This window comes from Acanthopagrus latus, chromosome 12, assembly GCF_904848185.1.
Source record: "Acanthopagrus latus isolate v.2019 chromosome 12, fAcaLat1.1, whole genome shotgun sequence".
NCBI lineage: Eukaryota > Metazoa > Chordata > Actinopteri > Spariformes > Sparidae > Acanthopagrus > Acanthopagrus latus.
Window position 1 is genome coordinate 181092 of NC_051050.1, and position 20711 is coordinate 201802.

General features: G+C 38.2%; 1 protein-coding gene across 12 annotated transcripts; it reads right to left on the minus strand.

Moving 5' to 3' along the window:
* Nucleotides 1-915: 915 nt before the first annotated feature.
* On the minus strand, nucleotides 916-18415 carry LOC119030471. 12 transcript variants are annotated; one of them, XR_005078285.1, is made up of 7 exons: nucleotides 13786-13918; nucleotides 10765-10916; nucleotides 9238-9296; nucleotides 6680-6751; nucleotides 2489-6592; nucleotides 2311-2378; nucleotides 917-2041 (listed from the first exon to the last, which is right to left on the minus strand). XR_005078285.1 is itself a non-coding variant. In XM_037118091.1 (6 exons), the coding sequence occupies exon 6, from the start codon at nucleotides 6437-6439 to the stop codon at nucleotides 3938-3940; it is 2502 nt and encodes an 833-aa protein (XP_036973986.1). In that variant the 5' UTR covers nucleotides 6440-6592; nucleotides 6680-6751; nucleotides 8979-9062; nucleotides 9238-9296; nucleotides 10765-10916; nucleotides 13786-13918; the 3' UTR covers nucleotides 916-3937. The 12 variants fall into 12 exon arrangements, 6 of the variants coding, with proteins under 6 accessions (XP_036973986.1, XP_036973984.1, XP_036973987.1 ...); XR_005078284.1 differs by having other exon boundaries at nucleotides 916-2041; nucleotides 2311-6592; XR_005078283.1 differs by having other exon boundaries at nucleotides 916-2041; nucleotides 2261-6592.
* Nucleotides 18416-20711: the final 2296 nt, after the last annotated feature.

Here is a 20711-nt window from a genome sequence, read left to right on the forward strand (position 1 = left end):
CCTGTTTTAGGCAGTTAGAGCAGATGAAGCTGTATTCAAGCCAAAAATGCTTTCTCAGTTTAGATTTTGCTCAAAATGTATGAGTTTGACCTAAACATACTGTGGAAACATGGTTTCACTTGTTCCATCATTCATTTCAGTCTGATGTCTTTTATTGCCAGATCAAGCGATTTAGAGCGCTGGGAGCCTGTTTTAGGCAGTTAGAGCAGATGAAGCTGTATTCAAGACAAAAATGCTTTCTCAGCTTAGATTTTGCTCAACATGTATGAATTTGACCAAAACATAGTCTTGAAACATGGTTTCACTTGTTCCATCATTCATTTCAGTCAGACGTCTTTTATTGCCAAATAAAGCGATTTAGAGCGCTGGGAGCTTGTTTTAGGCAGTTAGAGCAGATCAAGCTGTATTCAAGCCAAAAATGCTTTCTCAGCTTAGATTTTGCTCAAAATGTATGAATTTGAAATAATCATACTGTGGAAACATGGTTTCACTTGTTCCATCATTCATTTCACTCAGACGTCTTTTATTGCCAAATCAAGCAATTTAGAGCGCTGGGAGCCTGTTTTAGGCACACTGTAAAAAGCAATGTATAGAATTTACCCAATAAATTTGAGGTAACAATTTCCATCTACTTTTTTTGGGTAGATTTAATTCCACAGTGTCAGTAGAAAATAACTGAAATAAAAAGCTATGAAATACTAAAATAAATTGGGTTATATTTACCTCACATTTCAACAACTACTTACTCATTAAAATTGGGTAAAATTAACTCTTGATTGCTGAGTAGGTATTACCTATGTATTATAAGTACTATATATCTAAGAATTACTATTCAAAATTAATTCATATGAGTCACTAAGAATTACTTATTCAGAGAAGGTAAAATTTACCCCTAATAATTACTATTCAAAAATAATTATTATCAGTTAGTAACCATTACTCACACCATTCCACCACCCAAAAATGACATTCACATGATGATCATCACAATGTTTTTAATCAATTATCAAAAACACAGAATAAAGTGCAATAAACAGCCTCACAGTGCTTTTCAAGGTATAAACATGTTTCAAATCTCACTGAAGTAACAACTTCATGTTTCTTGATGACAAATGCATCTTCCCACATCCAGCTTGATCAAAAAGAAAAAGTGACAAGATCAGAGGATAGAAGAGAAGTGGAAATGAATGGAGAAGTATCAGGAGTGCAGATCTCCAAAGGATGTCCAGTAACAACAAGATTTTCTTGTATCCAAACTCGTGCCTCTTTAGCTTTACAACTTAACACCAAATCTGCAGTACAAGTGCATTTATACAACAACCACAATACAATACAACAAAAAACAACAAATAACTAAACTGCCTCAAATACAGACAACACTTTCAAGAGGTGACTTATATTATATTTTAAAAGTCAAAAGCCCACACATAAAGTCTGCCATGTTCCTGTGCATATACTCTATCAAACATTTAGATGAGAATAGAACAGGTGAACACCAACATATTTAAAACAAACTGAGGGTATTGACAAAGCCAGCCACTTTCTATTGGTGTTCCTTCTCTGTCAATCTGGGGAAATCAGGCAGCAAGGGAGTGGGCTGAGGCTGCACAACATACAACTTGTGTGTGTGCGTGTGTGTCAGTGTGTGTGTGTGTGTGGTAGGGAGGAGAGCAGCAGTGAAGAAAACTAAAATCACACTCCATCACAACTCTGTGTACAGATCCTCTTGGAACAAGAAGGGGAATGTCTATTGCATGAGCTTACTTTTGAGGCTGTGGACCTTCTTCTGTAGTTTCGCTGCGTCAAGCTCCAAAAAAAGTTTTTGAAATGTTTCAAACGTGTTCTTCAGCTGCTGTGGATATTCGAGGTTGAGGGCATATATCAGTCCCATCAGCAGAACACATGCCTTCGTTCGACTTCCACATTCTTCCATCACAGTGTTTCCCTCAATCACAATAGACACATCTGATGGATCCTCCTCAGCCATGACACTGTGCTGCACAATCACCTTCATTGTTTTGTCTGTATGGTCCTCACATTCCTACATGTTAAAAAGAAAGAAAGAAAAAGCATACACATTTTAATGTACATATGTTATTGAAGATGATGTTCCAATACTTTTCAGTTTATCTTGCAGAGTAAAGGAGAGAAGAGGTGAGTGGACAGAAGACAAAAGGAGAAGGGGAAAAGAGGAGATACTAGAAGAGAGCCGAGTAGAGCTGAGAAGGAGAGGGGAGAGCAGAGAAAATAAGATAAGAACCAGCAGCTCCTCCTTTAGCACGCATAAGCTGCAAAAGACCTGCTGTGTACCCATCAAGCTTCTGCATAAATCTCTCCTCCAAGGAAACTGTCGTTATACGACAGAATTCTGCCTTGATCTAGAGAGTAAGTAAAGGGGAAAAATGTAAATTTGAAATGACAGACCAGATCTCAATGTAACCACATGAATGTTTCCTGGTGGAAAGGAAAAATAATCAAACATTCTCACCTGAGCCTCACTGAATAATGCTGGCCACCTTTCTTTAAACACACCCACAGAGGGGCTGAGGGTCACCACTTCCAATCTTCGGCTTGAGAAGGTTTTACTCATCTTTTCAGCGATTGTCTTTGCATTGTTTACTTCTTCACTTCATCGAGTAATTCAAGCCTCTCCTTCTCTAGTGAGTCTTGGCTTTCGCCAGGAGGGTGTGGAGGGAGGTAATTAACCTCAGCTTTTTTGGGCTTGTTTACGTTTTTTGATGGGACTGCATCAGCCGGATGCTTCCTCTTCAATGTGTTGACTTCGACTTCCGGGTAAGCATGTTTTCGAAATTTTAGCTTGGCACGATAATTGTGCATCTTATTTTTTATGCGTTGTTGCCAGCCATATAAACCAGCAAACGATCCCGGCTCCTTAAGACACGGGAACTTGTCAACCAGAGCTTCAGCCACTGCAAGAATCTGCTGATTTGATGGATAGGCTGTGTATTATTGCTGATTTAACACTGGCATCCATGAAGTGTCTTCCAGTGGCATGATATGCTTTGTTTGCTTCTGCAAGGATTAGCTCTATGTTGCGGGAAAACTGAGGCACTTGAAATGGCACTGGCCATGCAGCAGAGCGACATGAATCAGGGAGAATAATGGTGTCCTTGGAACCTGATGATGTGCAGTCAGACATCTGTGAGGACGCATCATCATCTGCAAGGGAGATGTCCATTTCAGTATTGCTTGAAGGATGGGTGTTCACTGAAGTCGGAGAACTCAATGTAGATGATGGTTCTGATTCAGATACTGGGTGTAGGTCAAAGGTGATCACCGGCTCTTTTTGTATCACTTTAAGAGTGGCCTTGTCGTGCAAGTCAGCAGTTGAGGTGACACTGAAAAACTGATTGTCAAAGTCTTTGTCTTGGTATAGTAGTGCAATTTCTCCACAGAGTTGGAAAGTTTTAGAAACTATGGAAACAAGATCCTCCACTGTATTTGGAATTCCTGTTGAAAGTGTCAACTTTTGAATGTTGTGTTCCTCTATAATAACTCTAAACTGGACAGCCATTGTTGTTTGCGGTGTGTTTCTTCAGCTGTAGAGACAGAGAAAGAAAAGAAACTGAGACAGGTTATTAAGTTGATGAACTTACTTACATAGTGGAAATTTTAATAAATAAACTTTGATGGTCATTACTGATTTAAGAAGAGGGAGATAAAGGTATTTTCTATGTAATAAAAGCAACCATAAATCATAACATTCTCATCATCCATAGAAACTGTAGAATCAAGGTAGGTGTACAAGAACATAATAAATACAAAAGACAGGATCCCTGGCAAAATAGTTGTTTGTCTGTGCAGATCTTAAAACTCAGTGGCTTTTTGTGAAGTAATTGGGTTTTTTTTCAATAACTGTACTTGAAAAGTGCACACACATATGATATGATAAGAAGAAATAATCAACCCATTACACTTACTCTGATGTGCAAATGAAGTGTTTAAGGGACACCATAAGTCCATCTGATGTATTATATGCAGCTAAGGGGTATGTTTCTTTCAATTCAGAATGTTTAAGGATTTCTGTCTCTCCTGTTGGCTCTACTTTGAAGGTCCTCAGGTGTTCATTGTACCAGCCACTAAGCAACTTCAGCACAAAGACAGGAGTTTCCTGCACAATGATTATTTGCTTGATTTCTCCAAAGTCAGGTAGGCCTCCTGTTGATCCAAAGGGCACCATCATTCCAACATTATAGACTGTGCCTGAAATGGTTGCTTTATTTGTTATGTTCACAAATTCTTCCCCAGGGAACTTCCTTGCAAAGGACTCCTTAATGCTGTCTTTTAGAACATTGACTGCCACTTGAGTCGTCTGGGACACTGACAGTGGTGGCCTTTGATTGTTGCAATCAGGGGTATGATATGCAATCATCGATTGGTGTTTTCTTGCCATTGTCTTGAGAATGTTTCTGAAACACCCAGTCTGCCTCACAACCTTTTTAAAGAACCGGTGTTTGGCTTCAAACCGCATGGTCCAGAAATGTACAGGTGGCCCATAAACAGTTGTGAGCCAAGGATAGTGCTCATGAAAGTGGTGTTTTGGTCTCACTGTCTCCTCTGGGAACACTTCCAAAAATCTGTAACAGTGTTCTGAGATCTTACTTTGCATGTATCCTATTGTCTCATCTGTGTGAAGAGGAGCCATGACAAGCTCAACTACATCTTTTAGCGTCATCAAAACCTCCCAAGCGGGCTCATCTTCTGGGACTTTGTCACCAATCATTAGTGGTATCATTCTCAACAGGCACCAGTTTTCGTGTGCGTTACCCCCAACACTTTTTCGTGATGTGAAATTTGGGGCAATTGTTTGTGGACAGTTTTTTTTGTCACTCCACTTGTAAGGAAAACAACAGATGGAATGGTTGAGCTCCTGAAGAGATATGTACTTCTTCCTGATTAACACACCAAGACAGAGTGATATTTCTGCAGGTACAATCCCTTCAAGCAAATCATGCAAAGCATCAGGGGGAAAGCCTGATGTAGCATGAAAGTGACTGAGTCTGTCTGAGATGGGACACTGTCTTTTAACACCACAGTGATGAGCCTCTGCAAGATCAGACAATGCTGCTTTGACATGCATGGCATAGTTGGACTCAGTCCGCAGAGGAAACAGTCCTTCTGCTACTTCATGCTCCTGGATCTGTGACCGTTCTCCAATGCAAAAGCGACAGAAATGTGAAGCTGAGAAGCTTTCAACAAACCCAGCTATTGAGTGAGCGCCAAGATTGTCAGCAACTACAGCAAGTACAGTGCCCTTGACCACTTTGCCCAAACTTGGAACAAAAATACCATTATCTTCAAAGGATTTCAAATCTTTGAGCAGTGGGTCTAAAACTTTTGCGTAGCCATACTGTTTCACATCATTTGCCTTGCACAACATGGATAAGTAAATGGATGTCAGAGTAGATCTCAATGTGGCAGGTATATCTGCAAACACCCAGTAAACAGCTGTGACTTTATGCTTCTTTCGGGATGTTCCCAGCGGGTTGCATACTTCAAAGTCATTGATGTAAAGGATGAGCGGGAGTTTAAGTTCACCTTCACACAAAAAGCTGTTTTCTCTTAGTAAAGATCCATCATGAAATGATCTGTATTCAGAAGAGACATCAGATGGCCTTTTGTTCTTTAATATTGTGTTCTGAATGTGTCTTTTGTCCACAAGTTGAGATAATAATGGGAGGATCGGTACATACTGAAATGTTTTATTCTCAGTACTGTCAAGTATGTGCTCAACTGGTTCAGTTGGTGAGAAATGCTCCATTCTAAATTGTGCTCTCCTGAACTGACTGCTTAAAGGCCCATCCACTTGTAAAGCTGCACAGACAGGGCTTAGCTGGCAAACGTTTTTGACCAGTTCTTCTACCACTGAGTCTTCAAAAGTACAGCCATTTTTTCTTAAAGTGTTCAGTATGATCTCTTTAATAACAGGGCCAGATGCAGATGCAGTGAGGAAATTAAGTTCCTCTACTACTTCATCTATGCATGTATTGGAGACATTGAAAATGCTCTCCATTTTCAGGAGAAGCAACCCCACTCTCTTAGTAATTACTTTTTTCAAGTCATCCTCCTCCTCAAAGACAGAGCCACAGTCATTATCATCCTCAACAAAGTTATTTTCTTCATCCGGCTTGTTTTGGTGTTGATGAAGAACAGTGGTCTTGAAATCTTCCAATGCATGTGGGTTGTGTTTTCTACTCTTATGGCTGTGAAATGTTGCATATACGTTGGTCTTTAAATCACAACCCTCAAAAACACAAGGCATAGTTTCAAACTTTTTTAGATGGCTGCCAATATGTATAAAATACTGTCTCTCATTGTCAAAAGAGCATGTGTTACAGACTATGCACGTGAACGAAAGGATGTTGCCTGGCTCGGTTGGGAATGATGCCTTGACAAATGTGTCCTTAATGCACCCCATGTCCTGAGGGTGCAAGGACAATCCGCATAGAGACAGGGTATGGAATGGACTCGACCAAAATGCCCATGCATTAGTCTACTGTGCTTCAAAAGGTCTGATCGTTTTGATGTTGTCAGGCTACACAGCTTGCATTTCCAATTCATTTTTCCATAACTGGGGCCTTTGATTAAGGTAACTATACCTTTAAGGTCAGTGGGATTTATTTTATTTAGAAAATTGCATACCTTAAGTGAAGGATACACTTGGAGGTGTCAAGGAACAACAGGGTGGTCTGTCGTTGAGTCTCAGCTTGAGGAGGACAGATTAGAGTACCTGAGGCAAGGGCAGAAGAGAGGCCAAACATTAGTGAGGGTCGCCATACAAAGTAAGTCTGCCTGCAACAGAAAGAACAAAAATACTAAGATATTACACAAGATAAATGACCAGAGATGTACCTGGGAGGACAAATATATAGGGCTGGACGTTATGGCCAAAAAGAAAATTCCGATTTTTTCACACAAAATCCTGATTGACAATTTAAATTGGTTTTTTTCACTCCTACCCAAAATCAATTTGCAGATGACAAAGACATTGTTCAAAACGAGTTTCAATTTTATTTTGTTTAATCTTTCAACACCTAAGCCTAAAAATGTCAGTTTTGGACCCTATATTGACTATAAAAGTATCATAAAATGGCATATAAGTATGTGCTTTTTCCAGCACACCTGGCACTTAACATATCTGGCAATTACACACAGGTTACAATGTGAAGTGAAATGAGTCTGTGGAAACAGACAGTTTTCTTTTAAAGTAAATCTGAAATCAAAGGGAAATATCAAAATTCACATTTTAGAGGGCTTTAATTTTGAAAATCCACATCAGATCCTCCTGGAATTATCTGAGTGAGTCTCTGAGGTTGAGTTCTATCAGTCTGAAGTCAAATGAGTCTGTGGAAACTGTCAGTTTCCTCTTAATGTGGATCTGAATTTGAGGGAAATATTGAAAATATTTGACTATCAAGGGGGCTTTTATTTTGAAATTCCTCATCAGAAACTCCAGCTATTGTGCTTATTTTTATGTTGGACTAATTATACACACAGATGAAATGTCATGGCCCCCATCTTCTGGGGCTTCAGTGTGATCAGAATAGGATGGTAATATGAATTCAGTAAATAATCAATGAATTAATATCTTAAATGCTCAATTAAGTAATTAACTAATCGTTTGAATAATTCATCATTTATCAGACTGGCTGATTGATTGTATTTGTGTGAAATTGCAGACTGCCTTCATAAGTGTCTGCTTTTATTTTGAATTCTGTTCTGGCACTGCATTACCGTAATATCGTCTATATACGGGCACTGCAAATTAACTGGTGGCTAGGTTGACTGGGGATTTCGAAGTGGAGGGTGGCTTGACTGCAGTACCTTAACTGTAATAATGAGCCTGAGCCCGATTTAAACCCGACATTTTTTCAATACGTGGGCTGTTATAACGGATGTTCTCAAGCTCCGTGTTGCACTTACACTACACAATCAGTGATGCCGGTGAGGCGTTACTCTAATCTGACCACTTTTTTCAGTGAGGAGTAATCTAACGCGGTAATATTTCCAAACCACTAATCAGATTAAAATTACTTATTCAAATCACTGTGCGTTACTATTATTTTCGTGATTTTCCTCAGTAAAAATATTTATTTTAGCTTTTCTTCTTGCATCTCGGGGAGTGACGTCACGTGCGCGAGAAGTCACGTTTTCTGCAAGAGGAGACTCACTCACGTGTAAAACCACGCAGCGGCACAAATAACGTGGAGGGAGGAGAGAGATGCGCGTTTTGTAGCTGGAAGTATCGTCATTATTTTGAGTTATTACAAACACACACACACACACACACACACACACACACACACACACACACACACACACATGCTTGATCAATTGCCGACCCAACCCGGGAAATGTCGGCCCGACCCGGCACGCGGCCCGGTTCGGGTCAGCGCAGAGAATCTAAAGTCTGGCCGGTGGCGGGGATGGGAGAACCTGTTGTCTGCGGGACGGTCGCAGGCGGGCACATAATGCCGGCGGCGGAGATGAGAGCATGACGGGAAGATGCAGGCCGGGACGGAGAGGGTCGGTTCGGCCCCATTGACCAGCGTCAACAAACTCTTCAGATACTCAGGCTTTACCTGGTCGCTGTAGTTAACTATATATAAATAAGTGAACACTGCAGAGGCGGGTGCTGGTGGTGCTTTTTAACTCTCCACAGTAGCTCCTTTTGACAAAATCGATCCACTGTTTCCTTACATTGTCAACCTGACAGAGGATTCAGGAAAGCTAAATCTTTACTTAAGGAGCATTTTGGATATGAGCATACAATTGTTACAGCTTACATGGAGAAGGCTCTATCATGGTGATCAATAAAATCAGATGACACAAAGGCTCTACAAGTAAACACTCTGTTTATAAGAGGATGTTGCAGCGCCATGGAGGATGTCAGCTACATGCATGAGCTTGACATGCCCGCTAATATGCAAGCCATCATCGTCATCAAAATGCCTTACCGTCTGAGAGATAAATGGAGAACGATGGCCTGTGATCTCAGAAGAAAAACAAAGAGCTACCTTTTTAAAGACATGGTGAATTTCCTGGAAAGGCAGGTAAAAATTGTAACAGAGCCACTATTTGGAGACATCAAAGATGCAAAGAACCAAAATAGTAGGAGGTCCAAGACACAGCCTCATTCAAGGATAAAAGGAAATATCTTTGCCACAACTGTGACAGTTGCAGAAAAGAACATTGGAGGATCAAAGGAAAACTTACCTGTGGACAGGAGTTGTTTGTTCTGTGGAGATGGACATGTTTTAGAGAAGTGTCCACAGCTGGTGGGGGGAAAAAGGGCACATAGTGAGAAAATCACTTTCCTGAGACATAATGTTCTGTATTCTTACAGATTTTTGCTTTAAAAAAAAAACAAAAACAAAAACAAAAAACAATAAAATGCCTGCAGATTTGGAGATATTGGGGGTAATTTAAATTTTTTTTAGGGGTTAGGGTTAGGGTTAGGGGTTAGGGTTAGGGTTATTGGTATTGTATTAGTTAACATTCCACTGTAATTTTGTATAAAATGTTTGGGGGTTTTGGGTGTTTTTCTTACAGGTTCATCACCATTTTCAATAACTAACAATAACTGTAGACTGACAGACATTAGCAGTAGTCTAAAGAAAAGGGTAATTAAGGATATCATACATAAAACATACATGCATCATACATAAAAGTAATTCACTGAAAACTTCTGTAGAAAAAAAAATATTTTACAGAAACTACTAGGTTTTTTTGTTGTTGTTGTTTTTTTAAGATTTTCCTGTGAAGTACAGTGGGATCATGTGTGATGTGTGGTTTTCCCCACCATTATTGGTGAAATTCTTCAGATTTGACGAGTTATATCAGTTTCCTTTTTTGTTTATAAATCTGGACTTGTTGCTGGAAAATACGCAGACAACCCTCTAGGCTTGGATTGTTTCGGTGCCAAAGAGAGAAAGAGTTGTGACACTCTTTGATGTTGCTGCTGGGGTTAGTCACGTGGTTCATGTAAGCCCCAATATTTCCAAAACACAGGCTGGCTGTTATGTTCTTCTCTGGGACAGGCAGCAGTGATTGCGCTATCGAAGGGTTAACATTTGAAAAACCACACACCCATGTACTTTTTCAGTTGTTATTGCATTATACTGTTATTACATTTTTGTTAATGTCAGTTCCGCATTTTGAGAGGCAGGGTGACAATGAAAAGCTGTGTATTACATAAGATTTACATTTTTGGAGGGAAAAGCTTAGAGTTCATGTTTAACTTTTCTTTTCCATATCATTCATTTGATGATGGACGTCTCACGATTTTCATTTCAGCACAACTGGACTGTATTATTGATTCCTGTGATTTGGCTTATAACTCCGTTCAGCATTCACCTAGCGGCTAGCTCACTTCTTCTGATGAAAGTGGCCACCCCAGGACCACAACATTAAACATGATCATGTTAATACTAAAATTATTACTAGAATATTTCAGATTAAGCCATACACATATTATCCAAATTATTACAGAATGAAAACTAATTTACGCTTGTATGCTTGGGTCTATAAGTAAGTGCAGAGCTATTAAGATTTTTCTCTGTGGCTATGGGTTAGTACACAAAGTAAGAGTAATGTTAGCTCTAACTATTATAACAAGACACTTGTCTTCTGTTACAGTTATTGAGACACCAATGTAAGGATGGCTGATGCAAATGAAGATTTTCAAAGTATTTTTTAGTAAGCAATGACAGACAGTATGTAAGTAAGCAAGTAAGTAAGTACCAGGGGCAGGTGATTCATGACACTGCAACCATGATGAACCAAATTGGGAAAAAAAAAAAAAATCAGGAGAAGGACAAAATTAGCAGCAGCCACCGCAACCATCATCAGCCGTCGTGACCACCAGCAGCCGCTTAAAATTGAAGCGCAGTAGCCTATATGAAAGGGAGTAACCATGTTAAATTGAACACGGAACAGTTCAAAAAATTAAGTGCAGCAAACAACACATCACATAATGAAAAGTTAGTATGTCACACAAAATTCAATGAAACATTAAATTAAATATTTATCATAAATGCCCCCTTAATTCTAGCTAGAATAAGTCTTATATCACACACATAACCAACTAATTATGGCTGACATGGTCAGGTTCAGCAGATAAAAGCCAAAATAAATTAAACCCCTTGATAATACGTAAATCTTGCTTGTTAGTTACCCAACATCATCAGTATAGAAGTTGCTAGCAATTCATTACCGTACTTTTATGTTACCTTCACAGCTGGCAAAGTAGCGCTAGCTAACTAGCTAGCAGGCAATGCTTGAAAATTGGTTGTAACAACCAAGTTCAAATATAGATAATTATGTTATGCATATTAGTGACCGACCGATATGGGAGCCCAATAGAAAGGCCAATTTCTATAGGGCAGGCATGTCCAAAGTCCGGCCGGGGCCAAATGCGGCCGTGTTTAAATTTTCAAATCAATAATATGCGGCCCACCAGCACTGCTGACCACAGAATGAAATACATGTGTACAAAACAGCTATTCTACATTTCACCAGAAGATGGCCGCCTCATAGGTCCGCTGTGACCCCTGGCCTTGTGAGATCATTTCAGGCCAGCCCATTTCTGACATGGCGACTGCAGCTAAAAAAAGGAAAGTTGACAAAGAGGGCCAACGTTTCCAGGACAAGTTGAAATTGTTGTATTTTTTTTCACTGAAATATGAAACAACTGTCTGCCTAATTTGCCAAGAGACTGTGGCTGTTTTCAAGGAATATAATATCAAGAGTCACTACCAGAGAAACATGCTAACTATGACAAGCTAACTGGGGAGGAACACCGTGAAAAATTGAAGCAACGGGAAGCTGTTTTAACGGCACAGCAGCTTTTTCACAAGAGCCCGTGAGTCAAATGAAAATGCCACAAAGGCAAGCTACGAGGTGGCAACGCTGATTGCCAAACACTGTAAACCTTTCACTGAGGGTGAATTTATTAAAGAATGTGTAATGAAAATGGTTGAGAAAATTTGTCCAGAGAAGAAGCAAGAGTTTGCCAATGTTTGCCTGGCTCATAACACTGTGGTACGGAGAATTGAAGAAGTTTCATCAGATATTAAGAGACAGTTAGAAGCAAAAGGAGCGGAATTTGACTTTTTTTTGTTAGCCTGCGATGAAAGCATTGACGCATCTGACACCGCTCAGTTACTGATTTTTTTGAGAGGAGTGGACAATGACATGAACGTGAGTGAAGAGCTTCTCGACCTCCAGAGCCTGAAGGACCAAACAAGAGGAACAGATTTATTTGTTTCTGTTTGTTCCGCAGTAGATGAAATGAAGCTACAGTGCACTGTAACAAACCTACTGTGAAATCCACAGTTATTAACTGGCAGTAATTGACAAGTAAGTTATTGTAAAAAAAACTAAAGTATTGTCACTGTAGAATTAAACACAATAATTATAATTTACTGTATTTTATGTTACAGTAGTATTTCCATAACTGTAAACCAAAACACAGTAAATATGATGTACTGTGGTTTATATTACAGTACTATTGTTTTAACTGTAAAATAAAACACAGTAAATATTATGTACTGTGGTTTATATTACAGTACTATTGTTTTAACTGTAAAATAAAACACAGTAAATATTATGTACCGTGGTTTATATTACAGTACTATTGTTTTAACTGTAAAATAAAACAGTAATTATGAACTGTACTTTACTGTATTTTATGTTACAGTAGTACTTTTGTAACTGTAAAATATAAGACGGTAATTATTATGTACTTTTGTTTTTATTACAGTACTATTATTGTAACTTTACTATGAAATACAGTAATTGTGTACTGTACTGTATTTTATGTAACAGTACTATTATCGTAATTGTGAACTAAAACACAGTATATATTCTCAGTATTTTACTGGAATTTATTTTACAGCAGTATTGTTGTAACTGTACTGCACTGCATTTGTGATTACATCATTAGTGTTTTAACTGTAAAATAAAACACAGTCATTTCATGTATTTTGGTTAAAGTGTTTTAAAAGTTTTAACTATATAAAAAAATACTACTACTGTATTTTTAAGTTACAATATTAATATTTTAACTGTAACCACACTTCTATAATCCTGTATGATTCATGTTATGGTGTAATTTACTGATTACCAGTATTCTGCTGTCAATAAAATTTTACTGCATTTAAAATTGTATTTTTAAGTTTCAACAATTATAGGGACACCAAAATATACATTTTTATTAGTAACCATAAAACATTGGATATTAATATCCATAAATAGTGGCAATAACACATCAACAAAACATATGATCAATTTTCTTGCATAGAACATGCTGTAAACACATTGAATACAAATAACCAAGTGAAAAATGGCAGTACACAATTAAATCCCCCTGGAGCGAAGTCCATTCACCAAATCTAAACATTAAGGTTGTGGGGAAAGAGTTACAAGTATAAAAAGTCAATCTATAAACACAATACTGCTTAATTGCTAAGCATACCATGGCTATCACAAACATAATACGCAATGAATTTTCTCTTTCAAATCACATTCCATGTACAGTTTTCTGACAAGCAGCTACAACACTTTCTACACATTTAAAATCTTACTAACCATAAAACAATGGATATTAATATCCATAAAATCAGTGGCATTAACGTCAACAAAACCTGATAATCACTATCACACTATTCTTGCATGGAACATGTTGTTAACACATTGAATACAAACAACACAATGAAAAATGGTAGTACACAATTAAATCCCCCTGAAGCAAAGTCCACTCACCAAATCTAAACATTGAGGTTGTGGGGGAGGTGCAGCAATAAGGTGCTAACCTCTTAGGATCTCAGTGATTCCATTATCCAGTCATCAGGTCCACAGTGCTATTCCACAGCAACATCAGTAGCAGATTCCTGAAAAGTAAACTATTATAGTAAATAAGAAGTGTATGAACAACCCATATTTGTGCAAGTAGTAGATCAGTTATGCCTAAAGCAATGCTGTACTGCAGCTTTACAGCAGTATTTCCTTAAAAAACCTTGACTCACAGTGCTGTGATCATAAGAGAGTAATAACTGTTCTTAATTTCATAACCAATTAATTACAAACATAACCACCATGCCATATATAGTACCAGTCGAAAGTTTGGACACTTTCTCATTCAAGTGAATGGGAAGGTCTCAGCAAACTTTTGACTGGTACTGTATGTTTAAAAATGCCATACATCAGCAAAATTGGACAATCTAACAATTGTGGCAGCCGCATTAGTTTGAATGAAAAGTGAAGCTGTGAGAATGAGGAGAGGAGCAGCGCTGAGGGGCTCTGTAGCCTACGCACACAAATCAACACATTTACATCAATAAATAAATGTTTTACAATGAACCGATCAGTGTGCATGAAATCTTATTTCATTAAGTTATATAACATGGTTACGGTAAATGGCAAAGTTACTTAACTCCTCTGGTTAGGGAGAGACTAGGGCATGAGCGCATTGCATTGCAGTACACAATGTGGACTGCTCAGATGCATACTGGAGATATTTTACGAATCAGTATGACATCTGGGAATTTTTCACATGCTGCAGATTTAGCTTTTGTTTGCATACTGCATACTACTGCATTTTGGCCAAATCAGTACTACTAGCAGTAGCCATCATCATGGTAACGCAACACGAGGCAGTGGCTCATTTGCATTTAAAGGGATGGGCACTGAAACAAACTGTTTTGCACAGGGCTGTTTTGAGAGGACGTTCTGTGATGTTTGATCTTTGGGGTAAGAACAAGAACTATTTTAATTTGTGGAAAAGGAGCATAATAGGTCCCCTTTAAGTGTTAAATAGCTCTATATTCTGATAGCAATCAGAATTACTGAATTTGTTTAGTAACAGGGGTATCCCTGTCTCTCCAGCTCTAGGACAGGATACCAATTTGATGTAGTGAAACTGAAAGTGATGCCATAAAGAAATGAGCTGACAAACTTTAAAGTGGAACACTATAAAACTGAAGCCGAATATGACTGGACGAAACTAGCAACCCTCCTGAAAAGTTATTTTCAGGTTATTAACCTCCTGAGACCCAGGGGGAAATGTGTTTTAATTTATTTTCTTTCCTCCCTCCTTCCCTTCTTCTTTCCTTCCCTCCATCCATCCTTCTTGCCTGTCCTCTCGAGTGGACAAACTGGCAATGATTACTATCTGCAATGCTACAGCACACTGTAGTTAATGCTTTTCTGTCAGCTGATGTCCACTAAGGGTATAAGTGTGAGTAAAACTGAAAAACTGAAACTACAAAAATAACTCATAATGCATCAAAATATTTATCTTATATATTTTTAGAGCAGTTGTTTTGAGAGGACATGTCCTTAAGGGTAAATGTGTAACTTTTTTGAAAGGATACCAGAGGGTTAATAAAGGGAATTAGTGCTGACTATTTCTTAAGTAGAAAGTAGTTAAACATTATTTAGACTAAGATCTCAAAACGTATAAAAACCAAACCCATCTTCATGGATATGATGAGGTTTATCAGAACCTCACCTTAATCTAGTTGTTTTGCCAGTCAAATGCAGAGAAGGCATTCATGAAGGAAATGACACGTGGACTCATATCAGAGGTCTTTCGCTTTACAGTTCTGCCAGTTTTCCTGCTTGTCTGGACCTTGGCTGTGCACTTGCTGGAATCCGGATTGATCCTGGCAAGGAACCTAATAGACATGAAAATATAAGTTAATATATCTCTTGGCCAGTTTCATGAGCGCATCAGTTCAACAGGAGTACTCTCAGGACAGATCAAGAAGTTTAAAGAAAGATAAAACTCATTTGATAATTATATGGAAAATATTTAGTTCAGGGTTAGGATCAACCTGATATGAACTTCAAGAGTATTTTTTGTCAAGGTGCCTCCTAACTTTTAAACATAGAAATGGCTTAGATTCCGATTTCAGTTTTGATCATAAGACTTGTATTGCCCTGAATTGTACGTATAAATCCTTTTGTGATCCTATTCTGTGTTTTTATCTTGGAATACAAATTAATATTCTTTCACCACTATGAAGTGTTCTGGGTTTTTTCAAATATTTCAAAGTTAAGTTAGAATGTTATTGGCAATACCTCTGGACAAATTCCAGTGTTGTGACTGCTTCCACCTGATATTCAATATTGAATACGTAGAAACTGGTGAATAATACAGCCAAGGCAGTTGTGAAATCCGGGATTTCATCAGGGATTCCTGGGATTACAACTCGGCCCTCTATGGACAGCATCCATTTGTTAGCAGACCACACAGTGTCTCCTGCAATAATCAAACATAAAACAACAATTCAATTGCAAGTAAGTGATGTCTGACTCTGCAGACCCTCTTCACCTGTCCCCAGTGCGGCAGTGGCTGAGTGGGTAGGAGGCTGTCTGGTAATCAGAAGGTCACCGGCTCACCCCCGGCCCTCCCCAGTGCTCCCCAGGCACTGCAGTAATGACACTTCCTCACTAGTCTTGATAGGGTAAATCCAGAGGACAAATGTCACATACATCATGTGCACAATATACAATGACAAATACCACCCAAACAACTTAAGGGGCCTAAATGATCTTTTTTTTTATTATGACATCTGAAACTGTATTTATTTGTAAAGCTGAGTTACCTGACTATATTTTTTGTGCATGTCCGCTTAGTTTTATTCATCTCCAAATCTGCTTTTTTTGAATGACAGTTTTACCTAATGCAATGAGCCTTGGGGTGCTGGGAAGGACCAACTGTTCCTCTGCATCGGCAGGAGTTGTTGTCACCAATGAGTATTAGAATTTAGATTAACAAAAGCACAGAAAAGCACTTCACGCAATTATTACAGAAAGAATACCTACACAGTAAACAGTTATAGTGCTTTCCAGCTTAAACTGACTGGCCTTTTTGGTTTTACACTGGGCAAAAGTAGTAGGTAGTACCTGGTATCTTTTTGGTATAACCTCTGTTGTGGTTCAGAGAGAACTGAGGCGACACCAAAAGATGATGTGAAAACACTGCAGAGCACTTTCACTGTTTCACAGTGGACTCGCCTATATTGCATAGAAGATCCTTAATGTCATTGACAAACTTTTGAAATGAAATAAAAAAAAACTAAATTGTGAGTTGGTTGAAATACTGCTATAGCCAAGTGTTCACAATAAAAAAGAACCATTTACAATAACGGTTATTGAAGACCAATAGTGATAACTTACCTCTTCCCCTTTTTATCCAAGTCTTCCTTCAGTCTGGTGTACAGGTCAACACCAGTCAGGGTGGTGAAGTGGGAAAGTAAGAACTTCCAAGACAGGAGAAACGGCCACTGTTTACTTATGTCCAGAATGCTGGGATAGAGGTACAAGTTCGTTTTTTATGTTTCAGACTGATGTGTGAGGTGAAAGATGAATGGACAGAAAAGGTATTGGGACAGTTATCATAGGGGCAAGGCACTTTTGCTCCACTTTCAATATGCAACTGGAGATGCTCCCATAAGGTTGCTACACGTTCTGACACAAAGCTACATCCCTCAAATTTGCATGCTAAAGCATGTCCTTGTGTTTGGTTTAACTGTGAGCATATGGAATCTGTACATGTGCTTTTGAAGTGCAACTACTGTTGTAAAGGCTGTAGGGCACTCTGCATAGCCACACTGAAATTGAATGTTTGCAAGATTTCTGTGAATTTTAACATGCCGAATGAACGCAGGAATTGACATAGTTCTGAATTTACAAACAGTACATGTGTAAGACATTTTGATGTCCTAACCAGAGAACTTATCAGTTAGCTTAAATTGGAAGAATCTGCAACTTTCTTTTTCACAAATACCTATGGCTAGTGTTATGTAAATGAGCAAACTAAGTTTGATTTAGTCGTCAAGAGAAAAGTCACTTACATGTAATGATGCACAATGTGCTGCTCCACACGTTCAACCGCGTCTTGTTGCCAAGTGGTGGAAAAACCGTCCTCTTCCTGCAGCAGACTCGACTGGAGAACGTTGTAGACTCCTTTCAAAATCCAGCTGGCTTTGATACAGAAACAATAATGTGTCTTTTCTCAAAAACAACACCCAGTAATCCGTTTGCGCCAGTCTCCCTCTCTGATTTGCTTACAGCGCACCTGTAGTAGGCTACAGCACCCGAAGCGCGCATGGATAGCGTATAGTGATCACGTGATCAGGATGGCCAAGTTTGAGCAGCTGAATGAGTGCAGTCCCGCTGAAAAGTACCGCTCTCTGATTACCGTAGTTCCTCTAATAGGATAACTACCATATATGGCAGCATTGGGCAGACTTTTCTTTTGTCTGTCCCCCAGCTTGATACTGGAACATAAAGCCTTTCTTTTTTTGATCTCCATATAAACACTTATCATAGAATAAATAAAATAAAATAAAACATTAAAGCCAACATAGAAATCCACATAGAACAGTCAAAAACATACAATATAACCACTCTTTTGGATAATTTGCACTGTAGGTTCTAATCAGTAATTTTTGGGTGCAATTAAAACAACACATTAGCAGTTAAATGTGAATTTTACAAATACAAATAAGTATTGTAGTATTGTAAATATGAACAAATAGAACCCTGAATGGAGACAAAGGGGCCATTGTTTGGCATATAGGCCTATAGCTTAGACTCGAGTATACTGAAAAAAACCTTTAACCCTTCTATTGTTAATAGGGTTACATTTGATCATTTTTGAGTCAGGATTTGGCTTTATATTACCCTCAAAAACAGCTATAAAAAGTCAGCAAAAATAATGGTCAATTCAGAAAGTCTCCAAAAATAAGAATGCTGGAATCTGTAGTGTCATGTGTCAAATATGACCAGAGAGAGACTAATGGCTGTTACTAGTATGGCATAGTAAAGTAGGCTTGGAAGTCAATAGTTCCTAAGCTATGTGGCCCATAATAGGTCTGGGGTCTATCTCCTGTTTAAGTGTGTGGATGTATGGGTGCACCCCCTGGACATGATGTACAAGTACACTCCCTGGACATGATAGTAATCCTGCCGAGTGCCAAACAGGGAGGCATTTGGTATCATTTTTATCGTCTTTAGTAAGACCATGACAGGGAATTAGACCCCGGTCCCCGACCTCCCAATCTCAGGCTGGAAACTGTATCCACAAAGCCACTGATCTGACAGTGTATGGCATGCATCATTGAAAAGTTGTGGGTAGCTCTGTGTATCAAATTTGGCTCAAACAATATTGGTCTTTGGACTTGTACTCCCAAACCCTCTGACATCCCTTTCCCCGGGCTATGGATAGACACACAACCACACATGTGCGTGGACACTCATTTGACTTCATGTCCTGCATCATATTGGAAATTCATGTTGATCTAGATGCTTTAAGACAGTTTGTCAAAATGTTAATGGCTGTCATGTGAACACATTTACATTACCTTTACTTCCCTTACACTAGGCGTACAATCAAGACATCATTTGACATCACGATTTGGGTAATTAGCTCTTGAAGGCGAAGGCCTTATTATTCAATGAGTATCAATAATTGATTAGCCTCTCAAAGTAGACATGTGACAAACTACAACATTTTATTTAGAAACTTTTTAGAACTTTCTACGTGCTGTTTAATATTTACTGGGAATCTGTACAATAATGGGATTATCACTGTTATTAATGCAGTACATGTCTGCAGTAGTATGAATATTCTAGTAGTATATATATTTTCTATTGTGGTATAACTTTTCATTTTATTTTCTACAGTACAATAATGGTTACTATAATGTTAGTGTAATTTACAAAGTAGCATGGTTAGCATGTGAATTTTCACAGTACACAATATGTTACTGTGAATTTATACAGTACTGTAATGGTTGCTATCATTTCCTACAGTACACAATAAGTTACTGTGAATTTAAATATGTTACTGTGAATTTCTACAGTACTGTAACAGTTGCTGTGTGTTTCCACAGTACACAATATTCTACGGTGAATTTCAATATGTTGCTGTGAATTATGTTACTGCACACAATATGTTACTGTGAATTTCTGCAGTACTATAATGGTTACTGTCATTTTTTATAGTACACAATATTCTACTGTGAATTTCAATATGTTACTGTGAATTTCAACAGTACTATACTGGTTGCCGTCATTTCCTACAGCACACAATATGTTACTGTGAATTTCTGCAGTACTGTAACAATTGCTGTGTGTTTCCACAGTGCACAATATTCTACTGTGAATTTCAATATGTTGCTGTGAATTATGTTACTGCACACAATACACACAATATGTTACTGTGAATTTCTGCAGTACTATAATGGTTACTGTCATTTTTTATAGTACACAATATTCTACTGTGAATTTCAATGTGTTACTGTGAATTTCAACAGTACTATACTGGTTGCCGTCATTTCCTACAGCACACAATATGTTACTGTGAATTTCTGCAGTACTGTAACAGTTGCTGTGTGTTTCCACAGTACACAATATTCTACTGTGAATTTCAATATGTTGCTGTGAATTATGTTACTGCACACAATACACACAATATGTTACTGTGAATTTCTGCAGTGCTATAATGGTTACTGTCATTTTTTATAGTACACAATATTCTACTGTGAATTTCTACAGTACTATAATGCTTACTTTGATTTTATACAGTAGTGGTAATGTTATTGTGATTTATTACAGTAGAATAAGGTCTACTGTGAATTTATACAGTATTACATTTATTACTGTGATTTCTACAGTAT

Excerpts from the sequence above, each read along its gene's own strand:
- LOC119030471 (XM_037118089.1), bottom strand. The coding sequence starts at position 6,439 with ATGGGGTGCATTAAGGACACATTTGTCAAGGCATCATTCCCAACCGAG.